Source organism: Nomascus leucogenys, chromosome 17 (assembly GCF_006542625.1).
Source record: "Nomascus leucogenys isolate Asia chromosome 17, Asia_NLE_v1, whole genome shotgun sequence".
Lineage (NCBI taxonomy): Eukaryota > Metazoa > Chordata > Mammalia > Primates > Hylobatidae > Nomascus > Nomascus leucogenys.
In genome coordinates this window covers 37,334,632-37,357,764 of record NC_044397.1, presented here as the reverse complement: position 1 = coordinate 37,357,764, position 23,133 = coordinate 37,334,632, and the positions used below count along the sequence as shown (strand labels likewise).

Here is a 23,133-nt window from a genome sequence, read left to right as displayed (position 1 = left end):
TGGTACAAACGACTTGGTTTACGTTAAACCTGTTTTCCTTCTGGGAATATGGATTTGGACATATGCTAGGCAGGCAGAGGGTACTTAAGTGACCAGCCCCCAGCTGCTCTCTAACGAGACCCCCGGTAGACAGCATTTCTCACATATTGTCACAGCTTGGAATAATGACGCGTATCCCGCGTGATTTCCCTGGGAGAGGACTCTTGAAAACTTGTGCCTGGCTTCCTCTGATTTTCATCTCCTGCACCTCTTCCCTTTGCTAATGTTTTTTGTTTTTTTTTTTTTTTTTGAGATGTAGTCTCGCTCTGTCACCCAGGCTGGAGTGCAGTCGTGTGATCTCGGCTCACTGTGGCCTCTCCCTCCCAGGTTCAAGTGATTCTCCTGCCTCAGCCTCCTGAGTAGCTGGGTCTACAGGCGCCCACCACCACACCCAGCTAAACTTTCTATTTTTAGTAGAGACGGGGTTTCACCATGTTTGGCCAGGCTGGTCTTGAACTCCTGAGCTCAAGTGATCCGCCCGCCTCAGCCTCCCAAAGTGCTGGGATTACCGGCATGAGCCACTGTGCCCGACCCCCTTTGCTAATTGAGCTTTGCATACTTCCCAGTATAAAACCACTGCCATGAGTACAAGTATTTGCTGAGTCCCAGCACATCACCAAGCCTGGAGGCAGTCTTGGGGACTCTCAACACACATTCATTTCAGAAAACTTGATACAACATGTTCTATAGGTCTGGTGACCAGGGAAAATATGCTTAATGACCACAACTTATCAAATAATTAATTCATCAAGCATCCATGGACCATCTAGTATATACATCACATTGTATCACAACGTGAAGACACAAAACACTAGTGGGATGTACTCAAGGTACTCAGTCTACACAGAGAAAATACAACTTATTCACATTGGAGTATCAGTCACAGAGGTATTCTTAACGTAGCAAACTGCATGGAATACTTGGAGAAAATTTTAATTAGGAACTAACAACTTTAGTTTTCTCAGCAGCAATAACCCTGGCTAAAAATTGTGCAGAGGGAAACATTCATTCGAGGAAGAAGAACAGCCTCAGAGTCGTGAAACTTCTACCCAAGGCCAAGCCAAGGTCTCACAGATGAGAGGAGAGCTGGGTGAGGGCCTGGGTTTGGCTGACAGCGCCAAGTCCCACTCCACAAGGCGGGTATTACACTCGCTTTACAGGTGTGACTCAGAGAAATAACATGACTTTTCCCCAGAGTCACCTCATTAACACTCCACAGAGCAGAAAAAACTCCAGCCCTGGGGCTGCAAATCTTGTGCTCTTCTTCTATGCTAAGAGTCTCTGATGATGTAACTACTGCAACACCACGGAGAACCGGCTATTTCTCTAATACATAAAAACCTCCGGAGAATTTCTAAGATCAACCAGTAACAGAAAAATGGGCAAAAGGAACGGAGAAAAGGAAAACAATAGGAAAAATGCTCAACCTCATTCACTCTGTGAATTGTTCTCTGATCACAACCTCATTCATTCTGTGAATTGTTCTCCGATCACAATGCCAAGGCTTCATTGTGAAGGTGACAGTGTGGGTAACAGGCACGTATCCACTGGTCATGTGCATATGACAAAATTCTAGATGGCACTAAAAATCATCTGTGCATTCACACTGCATTTCTAGAAGGGTCTGAAAGCCATACTGGCTGGGAAGCAGTCAAGGTTGACTAGGTTGAATTTTGTACCAATGACTAGTAGTACCTATTCCAACAAACCCTCTCCACAATTTACCCTGTTATTCATACCTACAATTGAAGCTTAAAGCCAATCCTGAAAGCCAAGTTTTCAGAAAAGCCCAAAGCCAGTAATTTTATATAAACAGTTTATGGATGTATACAACAAACTCAAACCACACTTCTTTGCTTTCTATGTGTTTTAACTTAGTTGTATAAAAATAATGTTAATAGGCCGGGCGCAGTGGCTCATGTCTGTAGTCCCAGCACTTTGGGAGGCCAAGGCGGGTGGATCACCTGAGGTCAGGAGTTCGAGACTAGACTGGCCAATATGGTGAAACCCCATCTCTACTAAAAATACAAAAATTAGCTGGGCGTGGTGATGCACACCTGTAATCCCAGCTACTCGGGAAGCTGAGACAGGAGAATTGCCTGAACCCGGGAGGCAGATGTTGCAGTGAGCCAAGATTGTACCACTGCCCTCTAGTCTGGGCAACAGAGCAAGATTCCATCTCAAAAAAATATATATAAAAAAAAATAACGATAATGTATAAAAATGATAAAGATACAATGAAGAACAAAGGAAACCTTTATATGGTTATAATAATACACAGAATACATACTATACTGTTGACCCTTGGACAACACAGGTTTGAACTGCACAAATCCACTTACATGTGAATTTTCCTCCACTTCTGCCACTCCTGAGACAGCAAGCCCAATCCTCTTTATCCTCCTGCTCAGCCTATTCAACACGAAGACCATGAGGATGAAGATTTTTACAATGACCCACTTCCACTTAATGAAGAGTAAATGTAGTTTCTCTTATGCTTTTCTTAATAATATTTTCTGCCAAGTGCGGTGGCTCACAACTGTAATCTCAGCACTTTGGGAGGCCAAGGCGGGTGAATTGCCTGAGCTCACGAGTTCGAGACCAGGCTGGTCAACAGGGTGAAACCCCGTCTCTACTAAAATACAAAAAATTAGCCAGGCGTGGTGGCATACACCTGTAATCCCAGCTACTCGGGAGGCTGAGACAGGAGAATTGCTTGAACCTGGGAGGCGGAGGTTGCAGTGAGCTGAGATCATGCCATCGTACTCCAGCCTGGGTGACACGGCGAGACTCCGTCTCAGAAAACAAAACAAAACAAAACAAAACAAAACAAAACAAAACAAAACAAAACACACACACACACACACACACACACACACACACACACACACACAAATAAAAAAGTTACACATGGGATTTGACTGTGCCCCTAACTCACACATTGTCCAAGGGGCGACTGTATGGATCAGCCCTGTTTCACTAACAATCAATTCTAGTATTTTTCCAGTTTATTCTCTACAAAAATAACCTATGGTTTCCAAATGTCACCTGTCCTTTCCCATAGTTACAATTTCCTATACTTGAATCAATACTACCTGGACAAGGCCAATGTCAATAATGTTTGTGAGAATTTTTTTGTTTTGTTTTGAATTCAATGGAACTATTTCCAGTGGTTTCATTCTTAAATGTCAGCTCTTGGTTTAATTGTATTTTTCTCTATCATGTTAAGAAAGTATCCATTTAGTCCATATTTTTCTAATAAGCTTTTGTGATCAGAAATGGATTTTTCAACAAAATTATAACTCCTCACGCTCCAATCATTTATGATTAAGTATCATTATTCCTAATTTAAAGAAAACTAAGGCTAAGAGCTGAAGAACAGAACTCAAATACACTGGCTCCAAATCCCACATGCTTTCCACTATACAAGTAGTTCTTAACCAAGGAGGGAGGCTTTTTATAATAATCTCTCCTCAAGCAGCCCTACCCCTTGCCAATTCAGATGGGAACCATGCATATCTATTTCTCTAGGTTAAGAATTGTAGCAGTTCTCAAAATGTTTCGTTAGCAGCATTATGACTCAGCAATTCCACTCCCAGATATACACAAGAGAAATAAAAACATAAGTCCACACAAAATTCTTTTTTTTTGAGACAGGATCTCACTCTGTCACCCAGGCTGGAGTGCAGTAGTATGATCAGGGCCCACTGCAGCCTCTGGCTCAAGCAATCCTTCTGCCTGAACCTAGCCTCCCGAGTAGCTGGGACTACAGGCATGTGCCACCAAAGTGATCCTCCCGCCCCTCCCCGCCAACCCCCTAACGTGCAGGGGAAGCCACTGCACCTAGCCCATACAGAATCTTGTACAGGGGCTGGGAGCGCTGGCTCATGCCTGTAATCCCAGCACTTTAGGAGGCTGAAGTTGGCAGATCGCTTGAGGTCAGGAGTTTGAGACCAGCCTGGGCAACATGGTGAAACCCCATCTCTAACTAAAAATACAAAAATGAGCCGGGCATGGTGGCTCGCACCTGTAATCCCCGCTACTCAGGAGGCTGAGGCTGTAGTGAGCTGAGGTGGTGCCACTGCACTCCAGCCTGGGTGACAGAGCAAGACTCTTGCCTCAAAAAAAAAAAAAAAAAAGAAATCTTGTAATGTTCACAGCAACATTAGTCCTAAGAGCCAAAAGGTGGAAACGATGCAAATGTCCATGAAATGAGGAACGGCTGAACAAAATGTAGTGTGATCTATGTAATGGAATATTAGACAGACAAATGATGCACTGATAACATGCTACAGCGATGTTCTCAAAAACATTTTGCTAAATGGAAGCAGTCAGTCCAAAAGACCGCATATTGTGTGATTCCAGTTACATAATATGTCCAGAATAGGCAAATCCATAGAAATAGAAAGCAGATTAGTGGTTACTTAGGGCTGGGTTGGGAGGGGAGGTGATGGGGAATGACTGCCAATACGGGGTTTCTTTTTGGGTTGATGGCATGTTCTAGAATGTGGTGATGGTTATGCAAGTCTGAACATACTGAAAACCATTAAATTGCACACTTTAAATGGGTGAATCTCATGGTATGTAAACTGTATCTCAACAAAGCTATTGAAAAATTGCTGCACCATACGACAGTTTATATAGCACTCTCACACACACCAGCAATCAAACATCATCAGCTCACTTGTTTGAAATACAAAATTCGAAATATTTGATGCTTAATACATGGACTTACACAGAGAAAACTCACTGTAATGGACCACAGACCTCTGGCTCTTACATTTAATCCTCCTCTTGTGACCTCCTACCAACATCTAGTAATGTAATGCAGGTTGTATTTCTCAATATCCTCTCCAAAAAGGTGAACGAAAGGGCTTGTTTAGATTTATGCACAGCTATCATAAAAGAAAGATGAAAAAGGACAGGAAATTTATATGTCCTGCCATGGGTATCTGTCATTATGAAGCATTCGATCCCACCAATACGGAGGAAAAAGTCAAAAGAAGAAACACACTAAGACAACTCACTCTGAAATGCAGATAATCCACACATTCCTCCCCAAACCAGTACTCCCTTCCCTCTTACAAACCCTGCTGGGTGAAGGATGGTCTCTGACCCTCTGTTGCACGCTCCTGTGAGAACTTGGTTGAATTCCACCTTCAGAGGTTAACAAGTACTTGACTTCTTCATATCAAGGCTGCTTATTTCCCTACAACTGCCATTTGCTGGCCTCAAGATTTTTCTCTCTTGGGAGCCAGAATGCATTTTTGAAACTGGCGAGGCTGGTTCTCATATCCTAGAGTCTTCTCTAACCTTACTCACTGTTTCCATCCCTGTCCCAATCTTCCCCTGAATGCACTCCTGCTTATCAATACCCTTCAGCCTGCTATTTAGTGTATTGGGCTTCGAAGCTCCGCTGGGCTACTTTCTGAACTCATCAAACAAATTAGTGACTATTTCTAATTAATTACTAGTTTTACCATAGATCTGATTTGGAAGTGGCGGGGAGAGAGGACTTTCCCACCAAAAAATCAAACTGTTAACAAAATTAACCAGCCAGGCGCAGTGGCTCACGCCTGTAATCCCACCACTTTGGGAGGCCGAGGCAGGAGGATCACCTGAGGTCAGGAATTCGAGACCAGCCTAGCCAACATGATGAAGCCCCGTCTCTACTAAAAATACAAAAATTAGTTGGGAGTGGTGGCAAGCGCCTGTAATCCCAGCTACTTGAGAGGGTGAGGTAGGAGAATCATTTGAAACCAGGAGACAGAGGTTGCAGTGAGCCAAGATTGCACCATTGCACTCCAGCCTGGGTGACAGAGCAAGACTCTGTCTCAAGAAAAAAAAATTAGGTTGTTATGTGTAAAAGCTGTTGTAAACTATGGTGTATTGCAGCCATTTTTAAAAATCAGCTTTATTAAGGTATCTACTGGGTGGAGGCCAGGGATGCTGCTGAACACCCTACAATGCACAGGACGGCCTCCACATCAGCAAAGGATCACCTGCTCCGAATGCGCATATTGTGGAAGCAGAAGAACCCTGCTGTGAGTTCTCGATACCCCGGCCACCAGACTTAGACTCTTCCCATCACACCTCTCTCTGTTTCTTCACATTAATATAACACTCATACTCCACCCCTAGAATATGGGCTTGGCCATGTGAATCAGCATCACCCATGAATCATGGTGGTACCTTAACAGTCACTTCTGTAAGTGTGCTGAATGACATCAATCTTCACATGATGTACCCAGCTGAGACTGTTTTCAAAAAGGGTCCTAGTAATTCCTCCTGACTGTCATTCCTTCCACCCAACTCCTTTCCAATATGAATCCAGCTACTCCCATCAACAGATGGGGTATCTCTCTACCTCCATAATCTGAACTTGGTCATGTGACTTGATTTTGACTAACGGAGCCTGAGCAAGTATGAGATAAGCAAGGCTTGAAAAGTGCCTGTGAGTTGGGACTCGCTGCTGGGACCTTCCACCACCACATGAAGAAGCCTGGGTTAACCTGGAGGTGAGAGACTGTGGGTGAGGCCACTGCAGTTCACCCAGTGTTAAACTGTGAGAATTAACAAATATTTGTTTGGGGTAGTTTGAGACAAGCAAACACTAATACTGTATTTCACAGCTCCAAACTAAACTGACTTATGAAAAGCAAATCATACTCAATTCCTATTGAGATGTCAGTCAAAGCCCGAGATCTATCTTTCTCTGCAAGTGTTACTGTTAAGCAACAACTGCACCAAGTGTAATGGAACAGCTGAACCTGGGGATCAGGGTACAGGACTTTAAGTAAACAATTAGGATTTTTTTTTTTTTCTTGAGACAGAGTCTTGCTCTGTTGCCTAGGCTGGAATGCAGTGGTGCGATATTGGCTCACTGCAGCCTCCACCTCCCGGGTCTAAGAGGTCCTCCCACCTCAGCCTCCCGAGTATGTGGGACCACAGGTGCATGCCACCACGCCTGGCTAATTTTTGTATTTTTAGTAGAGACAGGGTTTCACCATGTTGGCCAGGCTGGTCTCGAACTCCTGAGCTCAGGTGATCAGCCCACCTCGGAATTAGGCTTGTTAAAACATTTTTAACGATTAGGGCACATGACATGCCTCTACAGCTCACCTAACTCCACATCAGGAAGACACCTCATCAAATGCTTTGAAAAAATCCAGATATACTATGTTCCAGCACTCCCATGGCTGGCAGTCAAAAACCCTATTCCAAAATTAGTTCGATCAAAATTAGTTGAAAAGGTTCTTAAACACACCCATATTGACTCCTACATGATAATCTCTTTCAGGTCTGATCTTTGCTTCTACAATTTCTCCTGGAATCAATGTCATGCTCACTTTAAATGGGGTTATTTATCTGTGTCCAGACCTCTACCACTTCCATTATCCCAAGGCTATTCTCAAAAATGAATTATAAACGTTAGTTGAACTCATCAATTGGGACAACTTACCCCAAACCACACTCTTGACCTTATACAGAATCATTCACTTTTAGTCAAACTCTTGTAACCTCCCAGTCCCCATTCTTACCTACAAGACTTACTCTTGAATACTGTCCTTTCTCTCTCAGCACGTTCCCTTCAGGCTTTAGTCCTTCCCTGCAAGGTTCATGGAGACCCGGCAACTCCATTCTTTCTGCAGGCATATCACTGTCTTGTCCTTCTGCTACACCATCCCTAAAATACCCAGATCAATCCAAACCCCTGCCCCTCCTCCCACTCTCACGGCCAAGATTTAGGTGAGGGAGGGGGACACTGAGAGAGAACTAGAGGTTGAAGTCACTACAAATCGCCTGGCAATCCTAGGTTATTGCCATCTCTTCTTCACAGAGGAACGTGACCATTAGCTATGCCTATCCTAAGGCTTTTTTTTTTTTTGGAGATGGAGTCTCGCTTTGTTGCCCAGGCTGGAGTGCAGTGGCACGATCTTGGCTCACTGTAAGCTCCGCCTCCCAGGTTCACACCATTCTCCTGCCTCAGCCCCCCGAGTAGCTGGGACTACAGGCGCCCACCACCACGCCCAGCTAATTTTTTGTATTTTTTAGTAGAGACGGGGTTTCACAATGTTAGCCAGGATAGTCTCAATCTCCTGACCTCGTGATCCACCCGCCTCAGCCTCCCAAAGTGCTGGGATTACAGGTGTGAGCCACCGTACTCGGCCAGGCCTTTCTTCCAGAAGTAGCTGCACCTATCACTGCCTCCTTTGTTGAGTGCCAACAAAAGATGTTCCTTCCCCCTCCATGGATTCCCACTGGTCATTCTATTATATTCTTCTATTCTCCCTCTCCTACTCTTTCCCATTAACATACAGTGAAAGTTAAGATTTAAAAAAATGACGCCAGGCGCAGTGGCTCATGCCTGTAATCCCAGCACTTTGGGAGGCTGAAGTGGCCGGATCATGAGGTCTTCAAAACCAGCCTGGCCAACATGGTGAAACCTGTCTCTACTAAAAATACAAAAATTAGCCGGGCATGGTGGCGCGAGCCTGTAATCCCAGCTACTAGGTAGGCTGAGGCAGCAGAATTGCTTGAACTGGGACCCTGGAGACGGAGGTTGCAGGGAGCCGACACCGTGCCAGTGCACTCCAGCCTGGTCTACAGAGTGAGACTCCACCTCAAATAAATAAATAAATAAATAAATAAATAAAATAAAAAATAAATCATGCATTTCAATCCCACCTCTTCCTGGTTCTTTCAAAATCAAGGTTCTGGAATTAAGTCTACAATTGTTACCATTTCTTCAATGTTTCACTCCCTCCTCAACCCCACAGCCCTACACAGTCATCACTGTCTTCCCACTCCAGGCATCCAGTGCTCTTGGTCTTCATCTTAAGTCTGAACTCACAGAGGCATCCAACCCTGATGACCACTCTTTCCTGAGGCTCTCCTCCCCTTGTCAGCCTTCTTTCCTGGTCTTTCCTTCCTCGTTCCAGTCACTACTTAAGTGCCAACCACTCCCTAGCGCTTTACACTGTGACATAGATGCTACATTTTTCTCTGGGTGACCTTTGTTCTGCATGGTTCCAACACACATGGATACAAAGAAGGCTCCCTCTTGAATGTCTGTTCTACCAGGGAAGAGGATATTATATTCTGCCGCTGTTAGGCCAGCCTGGTTATTAGTGGATTCTAAATGTTCCTTTGCTTACACTGTGCCAGGCACTGTTATAAATGCCGGTCAAACTGACCTGTAGCCAAGTTAATTTGTCACCACTTAAGTGTTTCCTCAAATTCAGTAGAACACCGGAATTCATCTTTTCCACCATTTTCTCCTCCTCTTCTATCTCTGGCCACCCATTTCTGCCTCTCCAACCTGCCCTCGCCGTTCTTGTCCAGGTCCCTGAAGACTAGACCCGACAATCTACTCCTCAGCCTCCCCTCGCTCTGCCTCACTGTCCTACTCAGTTTCCACACTGCTGCTTGGGATCTCTCCACACCAAAAATTAGATTATGGTCCTCTTCAGCCTGAAGAGACTCACCATGGCTTAAGAAGAAACAAACTCCAGAAGGCCCTTCATGAACTGGTTCCTGTTAACCTCTTTCAACTCATTTCCTGCTACTCCCTCAAAAGCACACCACCACAGCATTCCCTGAATGCCACCAACAGAGACTAAACAAATCATGCCACCAGTTCTTCTTTTCCATCCTGCAATTAAGCATCCTATGCCCTCTGCCTGGCTATTCCTTCCTCCAACCTCTCCCCCTCCCTCAAGTCCCCCAAAGACACTGCGCAGGCATCACTTCCTCTAGGAAACCCTCCCCGACGACTAGTGTGAACTCAACGTCCGTCTCCAGTTGCACAGCACCCTAGGCTTACTTCAACTTGTTTTGTGGAATCAAGATCCCCACAGATGTTCAACAGGACTCTCATCACAACCGAATCTTTCCTAGGATTTTAGATCAGTGCATTTATTTCTTCCACCTGCCTAAAATGTCTACAAAATATTCAAATGCTTACATTCAAATATTCAAATGTCTGCAGGGCACAGTGGCTCATGCCTGTAATCCTAGCACTTTGGGAGGCCAAGGCAGGTGGATCACCTGAGGTCAGGAGTTCAACACCAGCCTGACCAACATGGTGCAACCCTGTCTCCACTAAAAATACAAAAAAATTAGCTGGGCATGGTGGCGTGTGCTACTTGGGAGGCTGAGGCAGGAGAATCACTTGAACCTGGGAGGTGGAGGTTGCAGTGAGCTGAGATCGCGCCATTGCACTCCAGCCTGGGCAATAAGAGGGAAAATCCGTCTCAGAAAACAAACAAACAAACACTCAAATGTCTATGAAAGTATCTTACACACAATATAAAAAACTAGCATCTCTTTTCTTCCTTTGATCTTCACCCACATCCTCAAAACGTGCTCCAAACTCCAGTTTGCAAATTCCACATAAAACCATATTATTCTGGTTCTTATTTGCGATACAAAAGGTTTTCTCTTCCTGCCAGATCTGTTTCTTTTGAGTGAGGTATCTGCTTCCATTTGGTTCTGAGTGGTACCCTCATGCCTCCTGGCAATATCTCTAAGACTCCAACAGCAAAACTACAGCACTTACCTCATGTTAAAAATCTCAAGCTCTCCTTTGTTAAATGACATTTAAAAAACACGCTGCAATCGTGGGATCAAATGATGTTTTCTAAAAGAAACTGGGTTACACTTGTATTGAGTAATACATCTTTCAACTGTCCTAAAGGAAATGAGTTCTTCTGTATTTAAACCTAGATGACACGCCACCACCTCAAGGTTAACCAATGGAAAAATTATTAAATATGCAGTAGTTTAAAAGGATTTTCCATGCATCTGCAAGCAATGGAACATATGCTAAAATTGAAAGAGATCAATTGAAACAACAGCTGGTATCCACTTTACCCATGACCCCTTTTCTAGAAAAAACAAAAACTTAAAACAAGAGCCTCAGACTTTTTTTTTTTTTTTGGAGATAGCGTGTCGTCCAGGCTAGAGTGCAGTGGCACAATCTCAGCTCACTGTAGCCTCTGTCTTCCTGGTTCTAGTGATCCTCGTGCCTCAGCCTCCGAGCAGCTGCGACTATAGGTGCATGCCACAATGCCCGATTTTTTTTTTTTTTTTTTTTAGACAGAGTCTTGCTCTGTTGCCCAGGCTGGAGTGCAGTGCAAGCTCCGCCACCCCGGGTTCACGCCATTCTCCTGCCTCAGCCTCCCGAGTAGCTGGGACTACAGGTGACCACCACCACGCCCGGCTAATTTTTTTTGTATTTTTAGTAGAGACGGGGTTTCACCGTGTTTGCCAGGATGGTCTCAATCTCCTGACCTCGTGATCCGCCCACCTAGGCCTCCCAAAGTGCTGGGATTACAGGTGTGAGCCACCACACCCGGCCTAATTTTTGTATTTTCAGTAGAGACAGGGCTTCACCACGTTGGCCAGGCTGGTCTCAAACTCCTGACCTCAGGTGACCCGCCTGCCTCCACCTTCCAGAGTGCTGGGATTACAAACCATGAGCCTTAGACTTTGAAAAAAAATTTTAAGGCAAATTAAACATTTCCACCTTTAAAATCAGAAGACTATCACTTTATAAAACTGTTGTGAAATTAAATGGGAAAAGTATATAAAAATGCTTCCCAAAGTGACAGTAAACATCAAACTATATTACAATATTTCATCTAAGTGTGCAATTTAAAAAATCTCGTCTTCCCGACCGGGTGCAGTAGCTCATGCCTGTAATCCCAGCACTTTGGGAGGCCAAGGCGGGTGGATCACGAGGTCAGGAGATCGAGACCATCCTGGCTAACATGGTGAAACCCTGTTTCTACTAAATATGCAAAAAAATTAGCCAGGCGTGGTGGCGGGCGCCTATATTCCCAGCTACTCTGGAGGCTGAGGCAGAATGGTGTGAACCCAGGGGGCAGAGCTTGCAGTGAGCCGAGATCATGCCACTGCACTCCAGCCTGGGCAACAGAGCGAGACTCCGTCTCAGAAAAAAAAAAAAAAAAAAAAAATCTCTTCTTCCCAGTAAGATTTTAGTCAATGCAGAAATTTAGAGACCAGATGTAAAAAATTCATACCAAAAAGTACCGTAAGTTTTCCATTGCGGTCCAGACGCATTTTGGTCATCATTTATTAACACACACACACACACACACACACACACACACAGCCAGATGACGAACAGAGAAAACCAAGATCAAAATGCAACAGGGTACCAAAAAATGAAAGTAAGAGGTAGTTGTAATTCACTCAGCGTTTTTGAGAATCTACATGCCACAGCTCCAAATAATGTCAGTAGAAATATATTCTATGTAAGTTTTAAAAATTTAATCTGTTAATGATAGCTTTGAAGTTCTGCCATATTGTTTTTCCTTCCTCAATAAATAGATCAAGTTTCAAAAATCTGAAGTCTTTTTCTACATGGCCAGCAAACGATGAAAAACAAAAACATGCCTGCAAGTGGATCACTTGAGGTCAGGAGTTCGAGATCAGCCTGGCTAACATGGTGAAACCCGGTCTCTATTAAAAATGCAAAAATTAGCCAGGCGTGGTGGTGGGCACCTGTAATCCCAGCTACTGGGGAGGCTGAGGTAGGAGAATTGCTTGAATCCAGGAGGGGGAGGTTGAAGTGAGTTGAGATTGCACCACTGCACTCCAGCCTGGGCAACAAAACGAGACTGTCTCCAAAAAGCCATCTTCCAAATTGGTAAATAATCCCCGAGGAGGCCAGAAGAGTAAGAAAATACAGACAAATGACCGATGTGCTGAAAAATGGTGAAGCTGGGTGTACGGGGGTTACTGTACTATTTGTCTTTATTTTGTATGTTTGCAAGTTTCCATTAGTCAAAGGGAAAAAAAAGGCAATCACTCCAAAGAAGCATAAGGGAGATGGGCCCTGCCTCAAATAAGCCGGCATCGAGCCTACCCCTGCTTCAACCTCGTTTTCCTTCCTAGAGGACAAAGGGCGATGGGTGCCTTTTGAATTCTGAACATGTATACGTAATACCTATTCAAACAAATCTTTCAAAACTTTCAAGAACACCCTGTACTAATGAGGACCTTAAACATTATTCTTAGCTAGTTTTCCAGCAATTCCCCTCTTGGGTCTGTCTTAACGTACGAATTGTGCCTGAAAGATACCAGATGCTCCTCGACATATAACTCGTTTATGGGGACATGACCCTCCTAAGCAGAGGAGCTTAAGGAATGCCTACTGCTTTTGCACCATCGTAAAGTCGAAAAATCGTCAGGTTAAGGTCAGGTGCAGTGGTTCATGCCTGTAACCCCAGCACTTCAGGAGGCCAAGGCGGGCAGATCACCTGAGGCCAGGAGTTGGAGACCAGCCTGGCCAACATGGGGAAACTCCATTTCTACTAAAAATACAAAAATTAGCCGGGTGTGGTGGTATGTGCCTGTAATCCCAGCTACTTGGGAAGCTGAGGCAGGAGAATCGCTGGAACTCAGGAGGCAGAGGTGGTAGTAAGCTGAGATCGCGCCACTGCACTCCACCCTGAGCAACAGAGCAAGACTGTCTCAAAAAAAAGAGAAAAGAAAAATCGTTAAGTTAAACCACCTGAAATCAGGGACCATCTATACCCACACCAATATTATTTACAATATGAATTTGGAAACAGCCTAAATACTAAGTAAAAAAATAATTAAATTATGATATATCCACAGGATTATTCAGCTACTGAAAATAACGACAGAATATCATTGAAATGATGTCAAGTGAAAAAAGCAAGGTGCAAGAGAATATAAACTAGAAAAAGACACGATGGAAATATCCCTGCATGTGAATCATTATGGTGATTCTTCTTGTCATTTTCCCCCGAAATTTCTAGCATCCTGAAAGGCCACCAACATTTTTGTCTTCAGTAGTCAATCCCATTGTTCACAGCCTTCCAAAGACTACAGACTCCCTTAAACAGGCATGGCATTCCAAAATCCAAGCTATTCTAGAATATTCCTTCCCTACTCCTTGTCCCCACTAGCTTTCCTCGCCTTGGAATGCTCTTTTCTGTTGTTCGTATTCTCCTCTCCTGTTTGTTCTTCTCGCCTTTCTAGGTAGGGTCATTTTTTTCAACCTAGTAGGAAAAAACTTCCAGTCTTAACCTCTATTACACAGATACAAGACCCAATGTGAAGGTTTGAAAATAACAACATCTATTCTCTATAGCAGGGGTCCCCAACGGGCCCATGGCCTGTCAGGAACCTGGCTGCAGAGCAGGAAGTCTGTTGCTCCCCACTGCTCGAATTACCACCTGAGCTCCACCTCCTGTCAAATCAGCAGTGGCATTAGATTCACAAAGGAGTGCCAACCCTACTGTGAACTGCACACGCAAGGGATGTAGGCTGCACGGTCCTTATGAGAATCTAATGCCTGATGATCTGTCACTGTCTCCCATCAACCCCAGATGGGACCATCTAATTGTAGAACAAGCTCAGGGCTCCCACTGACTCTACATTATAGTGAGTTGTATAATTATTTCATTACATACTACAATGTAGCGATACTAAAGTGCACAATAAATGCAATGTGCTTGATCCATCCCCAAACCATTCCCTTACCCCTCACCCCCATCCAGTCCATGGAAAAACCGTCTTCCATGAAACGGGTCCCTGGTGCCAAAAAGGTTGGGGGCCACTGCTCTTTAGCTTACTCAGGCCAGGCAGGCCCTTACATTTAAAACATACTGCCAATGAGTATGGGGTTATCTGCATGGCTACTATGCTGCACCTCCACTGCAAAGACATGCTCACTGCTTCATGTTAGATTGCTACAAAAGCAGTCTGTATAGAAACAGTAAAAAATTCAAGCTGATTTCTACATTCTTAAAGAACCAGCACCATAGGCATTTTGTTTCCCAGATCTGGGTTTTTAAAATATGGTAACTTAAGAGTCGTATGAGTAATTCCTTTCAGACAGCTCAAGAAATGTAAATCATCTCTATGGCTTCAAAAGAAATCTGGCTTTTTAAAGCCTTCCCCTCGCTCCCTTAGCCATTCCTCACTTCCCTGCCCACGGCAGCTGCTCTTCATACTCAGCTTGCGGCAGGTTGGGGGTGGATCAGTGACTCCTCTTCAGCTACTGTCATTACATGTTCAGCTGGCCACTGCTGTCACTGTCATACTCCCAGCTCAGACACTCCTGCTCAGAGGAAAGCTGGGTACCTGGGTCCCACTCACCAAAATGGGCTTTCTCTCTCCAAAGACAGGTACCCTTCCAAAGGTTAAGAAGCCCAAGAGTTTTATTCGGAATAATTTTATCGTTTTAATGTTATGTTAAAAATCTATATTATGTAAGAACACTCTCTTTCCTATTCACAACCAAAGCTTATTTTTTGGAGACAGAGTCTCGCACTGTCACCTAGGCTGGAGTGCAGTGGTGTGATCTCGGCTCACTGCAACCTCTGCCTCTTGGGTTCAAGTGATTCTCCTACCTCAGCCTCTCTCTAGTAGCTGGGATTACAGGCACGCGCCACCATGCCCAGCTAATTTTTGTATTTTTAGTACAGATGGGATTTCACCATGTTGACCAGGCTGGTCTTGAACTCCTGACCTCAAGTGATCAACCCACCTCGACCTCCCAAAGTGCTGGGATTACAGGCGTGAGCCACTACACCCGGCCCATAACCAAAACCTAACGCCATGCAGCACATATTAGTAGTATTCAACTCAGGTAAAGAAAAATCTATTTCTGTAGGACACACACTTAACAAGTGAAATGCTGGGAGTGATTTAACTAAGACTTCACTAGTTCTTTAAACAGAAAGAAAAGACTCACACACATGGTCTTTTAAGATTTACAATTTTTATTTTTTCTACAAAACCATGGTAGCAAACCAATTATTTATAACTATTTACCTTAAAATCAAAGCTTTCTTTTGGGAATTTTTTTTTCTTTTTTTCAAGATGGAGTCTTGCTCTGTCACCCAGGCTGGAGTGCAGTAGTGCAATCTCAACTCCCTGCAACCTCCGCCTCCCAGGTTCAAGTAATTCTCCGGCCTCAGCCTCCCAAGTGGCTGGGATTACACGTGCGGGCCACCACACCCAGCTATTTTTGTATTTTTAGTAGAGACAAATTTCACCATGTTAGTCAGGCTGGTCTCCAACTCCTGACCTCATGATCCGCCTGTCTCGGCCTCCCAAAGTGCTGGGATTACAGGCGTGAGCCACCGTGCCCGACTCAGGGAATTTTTTAAATCAGTTTTCGTGTAACTAATTTTCTACTACTCAAATTCATAAATTCCTTTAGCAAAATATCAAAAATTTCAAGATTTCTACAAATGACAATTTTAAGTAAAATAATATGTTTTGGTATTTAATCAAAATGATAGCTGCCACCTAAAATGGAATTTGGGGAAGATACAGAAAAATAATTCTGAGAGGAGAGGCCATAAGACAGCTGGTATTGGTAGCCTTTGTAGAAAGGCAACATTTAGCTGCATTATAATTATAGACCGGGCTGGGTGTGGTAGCTCACACCTGTAATCCCAGTACTTTGGGAGGCCAAGATGGGCAGATTGCTTGAGTCCAGGAGCTTAAGACCAGCCTGGACAACATGGCAACACCCCGTCCCTACAAAACAAAATACAAAAAATTAGCCGGGTGTGGTGGCATGCTCCTGTAGTCCCAATTACTTGGGTGGCTGAGGCTGGAAGATCGCTTTAGCCTGTGAGGTAGAGGCTGCAGTGAGCCTGGGTGACATGCTCCAGCCTGGGTGACAGAGTGAGACCTTGTCTCAAAAAAAAAAAAAAAAAAAAAAAAAAAAAAAAAAAACCAAGCAATCAAACACACACATAATTATAGACTGGAATATCTGGTAAAACACTAAGCAGCTTTCAAAAGAAGGCAAAGAGAAGATAACGTTTTATATCATTTAAAAGTGGTATTTCCCTTTGACTACTGAACATAGAAAGTGGTCCTTGTGGCTGGGCACAGTGGCTCACGCCTGTAATCCCAGCACTTTGGGAGGCTGAGGTGGGTAGATCACCTGAGGTCAGGAGTTCGAGCCCAGCCTGGCCAACATGGTGAAACTCGTGTCTACTAAAACAACAAAAATTCACTGGGCGTGGTGGTGGGTGCCTGTAATGCCAGCTACTTGGGAGACTGAGGCAAGAGAATCACTTGAACCTGGGAGGCAGAGGTTGCGGTGAGCCGAGGTATCACACCACTTTCCACTGCACTCCAGCCTGGGTGACAGAGCAAGACTCTGTCTCAAAAAAATTAAAATACAATACAATAAAATAAAATAAAGTTAGGACTGCTGATATTGGGAGTGGGCAAAGAAGGGAAAAGTAACTACTTTTCCCATCCAGCTCCTGACAGCCACAATGTATTGAATGTCTTGTGCTGGCGTCCCATCAGTTGAGAGCCTCATGCTGCAGGAGCTCCCCAGTCTCAACCCTGCATCCTGCTCATTAGGAAACCACCACCACACAGGCGGCAAATCACTGATAATAAAGGCAGCCTTGGGGCTGAAAACTAGAACACCAGCAAAATTTCCATAATCCCCAAAGAGTTAACGATTTGCTCAGATTTCAAGTAAGTTGTTCTTATTTATTTGGGTGAACATTATACAGTGTTCAAGTTCCATAACTTTTTAAGTGGAAATACAGTACAAACGTAGCTAAAGCTAATTCCCTTTTTTCAGTTCAGACGCTTGGAAACGAAGACAAAGGGATAGATAATTATCGCTGGCTGTGACCTGTTGTGGGCACTCCATTATCGACACATTCCTGAATAGGTAATGGCCTGCTGAATTCCAGCCAGCTGTAGTCCAGACCAGCATCACTTTTTAAAAATAACCACTTTCTCTCTTCTTGAACACAGGTGATGGCTGCGCAACACTGAATGTACCCAATGCCACTCAACTGCACTTGCAATCTGATGTGACTATGTTAAAGTTATGTTACACAACTTTTACCTCGATAAAAACACATCGTTTCCTCCACTCTTTTCAATAATTTAGAGATTGGCTTAATAAATAAGGCTTCCCTGAGTACAAGAGATGAAATCCTACCCAAGGTTTGCAGTTAATCCAGGACTGCAATGAGGATGAACATTTAGCGCCATGTTGAATCTCGGTAGAATTCAAAAGACACATAGATTTCCAAAATAATCAGAAAAAGCACTTAATATCCGCTTCAGTTACTGTGAAGGCTAACACATGAAAGGCAAGCTGTATGATCTGTATTCTTTCCACGCCCAAGAAGAGAACAATTCAACCCACATGACTTAGAATAATGGTTGGCAGAACTCCACCTCTGAAGAGTCTACAGAGGTACCATTACTCCATTAGTGATAATAGCTATTGATCTCCTGGAAGAGCTGGGGGGAAATGGAATATTTAAGATAGAAAGAATTTGAAAGTCTATTGATCCCACTAGGAAGATTTAGAAAAATTACGATAGCCTTTTGCCACCTTTGCCCTCCCACCCCTTATTGAGTTAAACTGCTTAACTCAGTAACTTCAACAAAATTAGTAATCCTGAACTTTTTCTCCCCCCGAGGCAAGTACCAGTAGCCTACTTAAAATATTAACTTCTCAAGAGACTATTAAAAGTCAAAGGACAAGACAGTATTGTCTAATACGTAGGATACATCTAGGTGTTCACTCTCCTTCAATACAAGACTAAACATCTATCTTAAAAGACCTAACATTCCTCTTTCCTTCTTTTCAAAATACTGCACAATACAGTATTTCTGTCCTGGTTACCCACATAGAACTACCATTCTGCACAGATCCCAATAGTGTTAGCACTAGGATAATTTCAGTAAACTCAAATTTTAATCCCTCTATCAACAGGATGATTTCAGCCTTAAAAGAGAGCTCACGTGAGTGGTAAGACTGGTTTCTTTCTCTGCAGTTTCCAAATTCTCCATGATGACTTTTATAAACAGGAAGAACATTTCTCAGGTAGTTGCCATTTTGGAATACCTACTACATTTCTTACTGAATCCGCACAACTTTTTCAAGTATTGTCCCATTTTACAGATGAGGAAAATGAGGGACAGAGCCTATTTCCTTAAAGTCACAAGAAACAGATTTGAAAAAAGGTTTTTATTTTACAAACTGTTCTTTCCTCTATACTGTGAAGGAGCAGAAGCACAAATCTAGTAAAAAACAAACTTCCCAAATCTCGACTTAAAAGGCTTTGGAACGGGTTTTCATTCCCTACTAGTAACTGAAAATGACTCAGTAGGAAGTCATCATTTTTTTAAGGTTTTTATTAAAACCTGCCAAATTAATTATCTGCAATAAACACAAGTATACATCCCATCTCTGCACTAGTGTCATAAGCTATATTCTTGTTTAAAATTTCTACTTTTATTCCATAAATTATCGTTTAAAATTTCTACTTTTATTCCATCATTGCCCAGTATTTTAAATAAATGAGATGAATGTTTAAAAATACAAAAAAGCACCTTATAAACTTTTGTGAGAAAGCTAGCAATAGGGTGAACAAGGCCTAGCTAGAGGTCACAGATTTGCATGTCTAAGGGTAAATGATATCCTTATTTTTTGGACTAATTCTTATCTGGTGGAATATGAAGTGCTCGATTCCACCTGGCTTATCAGCTAATTTCTGCATTACCTTGGATAAATGCCATTTGCACACTCCCTACCAGCCCTTAGGTGCATTGCAGCCTCTGTGTCATTGTGTGTGACATCACTTGGTTGCTATGGATATAGGTGCGAGGTCACTCGCTTTCCTGTGGAACTAGAAATATGGAAAAATTAGAAGAGTCTAAATAACACGAACTGAAGATATTTCCAATACTGATACCTATTAGAAGTGCAACTTACATCATTTAAGCATTAAAACCTTGTAAGACAGCGACTGTGGCCACAGCAGTATTCCGAATTTCAGAATCAGTTCTCTTCTTTAATAAGACAAAAACCTTTCTTTGTTAATATAGCTGGTTTAAATATAAAGGTATCGGCATTGTCATCTTTTGAGAACCAGTAAAGTTATTCAAGAATTGATCTGTAATATCAATAATGCTTCATTTAAAAGATGTAACACGCAAGGTACACTCCAGTATCCACTTCACAATGGAGATGAATTTGAAAATCTTTGTTACATAAGGCAGGAAATTAAATATTAAGATAGTGGGGGCCCGAAATCATTAGATTAATTTTCTACCTTTCATTTCATAATGTTCAATACTTCCCCCTCCTCTAATATCAAACTGGTTGATAGCCCATTAGATAAATGTGGTGTTACTGACAAAATGGTGCAATACAGGGAGGAATCTGCAACCCAGACAAAATGCGACAACTGGAGATCGGTATTCTCTTTTCATCAGCATGAAGATGTACTCGCTTAAAAAAAAAAAAAGCCTCAGATGCATCTAACAACCAAAAATTTTTAAGAAGACTTTTTCCCCTTTAAAATAACTCCTCCCAGCCTCCACCCAGTCTAGGCTCTCTGCAATATGACAAATGCAGAATCTTCTGGAATGACTTGATACTGCCTCTCACCACGGCTTTGTTTGCACTATCAGATCAGACAGAATATTTTTTCCCCCAACTTAAAGGAATTTCAACAGACGCGTGCCTGTATTCAAAAAAGAAACGGCATATGTCACACGGATCGAACCAGTCAGCTACATTCATCACCTTTTATTTTACAGGCAATACCTACCCTTTTCAATACAAAAACATTAGGGAATAAAATGGAGATGACATGTTGAGAATGATCAATGAAAACGCTAGCGAGACAAACGTTCCCCCTTCCTAAAAGCCGGAGGACTTGCTTTGGGGGAATGGAGAAAGAAGAGCCTTTTGTTAAGAAAAACGTGAGCAAGGTGGTTTCGATTCTGCATCACGGAGCTCAGGTTTTCAAGAGACCCTATACAATGTTTCTGGGAAGATTCTCAGGGATGTGTCGGGACAGACAGTGGGGAAGACTTGGGGGGGGCTGGAGAGGTGGAAAACCGGGAGACCCGCTGAGTGAATGGGAAAGGCGCCGCCCAGACACCAGGGAGAGAAAGAGGAACCGCATCCATGCGGTCCCCCGCCCCCACGCCCAGGCTGGGAGGAGGGGGGAAGTGGGGCACAAAGGATGCGCACGGCTCCCCTCTCGGGTCCCCTGCACCCCTAGAGCCGCGGGGGCCGGAGACCCCGCTCCCAAGTCCATCCCCGCGGGACCCCGCCCCGGCCCGCGCCCGCGCCGGCCCTGAATGGCAGTGCCGCGGGGCCACGGGGACTCCGAGAAGAGGCCGCGTCACAGCCCGGGTTCCCGTCGCCTCTCGGGACCCTCCCCAGCCCCCCTCAGTGAGCGAGACGGGGCGGTCACCCCGCCATCGCGACAGGGCAACGAAGCCCCGAGCCTTCCAAGCCAAGGACCGCGTCTTCGGAGGGGCAGGGAGCGGCGGGGGGAGGGGAGGAGACACTCACGTTCTTCATGGCCGCGGCCATGTCGTCGTAGCGCTCCGCCTGCTCGGCCAGCCGGGCTTTCTGCACCAGTTGCTCGCGGTCCACCATCTTCGCGGGGCTGGGTCTGGCCGGAGAAGGAGGAGGACACTGGGGCGGCCTGAAGGGCTTGGAGGGCGCGACTGGAGCCCAAGTGCCGGAGAGGACCGACCCACGGAGCGAGCGGCTGAGGCGGCGGCTGCGCGGAGAAGGCGGCTGGAGCTGCGACCGCGGGACCGGGCGCGAGGCGGCTGCGGCTGCTGTGCGTGCCACAGACGGACAACCCCCTGCGGCCCCGCCCACGCCGCATGACGAAGGTAGGCCCCGCCCGCCCGTCCGCAAGCCCCGCCCAGACCCCGCCCGGGCCCGGCCGCGGCTAGAACTCCCCGCTCCCCAGCTCGGCTCACTGCGCGTCTTCCGGGCACCCAGTCCTTTCCCACTGCGCCCCCACTCTCCTCTTTTTTCACTTCACTCCCCAGTTCCCTCACCCCAGCTTCTCCAGACGCCCCCTTACCCTTCCCCCTTGAGCTTCCCGCCCCACCAGGCCTCGGACGCATGGGCCTCTGGGAGTTGTAGTGTAACCTGCGGTGGACTGAGGCGTTGAGGAGACCAAGGACAAAGGGGCGGTCAAGACTACAACTCCCAGCGGACGTAGCGCGCAGGCGCAGGAGGACGGGGGGTGGTTCGAATCCCGAGGCCGCTGGGGACCCCTGGCGGGGATCAGGGCTGCATCAGTCGCTGCGAGTGCTGATTCACCGCCCCGCCCCATATTCTCCGGGAAATTACGAGAGGAGGGGGCAGGAGCCTCGGTCCTAGACCCTATTTCCGAGATCACGTAGCAGGTCGTGGTGGGGGAAGGACAGGAGGCGCGTCCATTGTAGATCCAGACTCTCAGTGTGGTGCCTGCCCGCGGGATGGCTGAATTAAGGGGCCAGACCCTGGGGACTGTAACCTCCTCCCCCTACGAGCTTCCACTAAACCCCCCACCCCACCTTGAGGCTCTTGGGCCTGAATAGGTGAAAACATGGACGAACGACAAATACCGGCTGGCCACAGTGGTTGATTTCCAGAAAGGATGCAGCTGTCTGCTGGCTGACCCTGGAGAACCCCTTCTTCCTCTCCAGGGTGGAATGCTAAAGATTCAGTTCAGCCACCAGGAGCCTACTCCCCTTCTAAGTGGGCTGCGTCTAGGGCTTGGTTGTCCAGCTCTTCTCTCCCCTCCTAAGACATACATACCCACCGAGGTCACGCTGATATATTCTCGTTCATATTATTCCACATAGCTTGCAGATAGCATAGGTTTTTTTGCTTTGTTTTGCTTTTTTGTAGAGACGGGGGTCTAGCTTTGTTGCCCATGCTGGTCTCGAACTCCTGGGCTCAAGCGATCCTCATGCCTTGGCCTCCCAAGGTGCTGGGATTACCGACGTGAGCCACCATGCCTGCAAGCCCGATAGTTTTGACTGCACATTTTATTTACTTTATGTATTCAACAATTATCTATGAGAAGCTACTGTGTTCCAAGCCCTATTCTTTTTTTTTTTTTTTTTTTTTTTGAGACGGAGTCTCGCTCTCTCACCCAGGCTGGAGTGCAGTGGCGCGATCTCGGCTCACTGCAAGCTCCGCCTCCCGGGTTCACGCCATTCTCCTGCCTCAGCCTCTCCGAGTAGCTGGGACTACAGGCGCCCGCCACCACGCCCGGC

General features: G+C 45.1%; 1 protein-coding gene across 1 annotated transcript in view; it reads right to left on the bottom strand.

The window, feature by feature from the left end:
- YWHAG (tyrosine 3-monooxygenase/tryptophan 5-monooxygenase activation protein gamma) overlaps nucleotides 1-21,744 on the bottom strand; it is a 32,245-nt gene extending 10,501 nt beyond the window's left edge. The window contains exon 1 of the mRNA XM_030797520.1: nucleotides 21,419-21,744. Within this exon, the coding sequence (XP_030653380.1) occupies nucleotides 21,419-21,505 (87 nt within the window). The 5' untranslated portion in view covers nucleotides 21,506-21,744. The remainder of the gene's footprint in view (nucleotides 1-21,418) is intronic.
- Nucleotides 21,745-23,133: the final 1,389 nt, after the last annotated feature.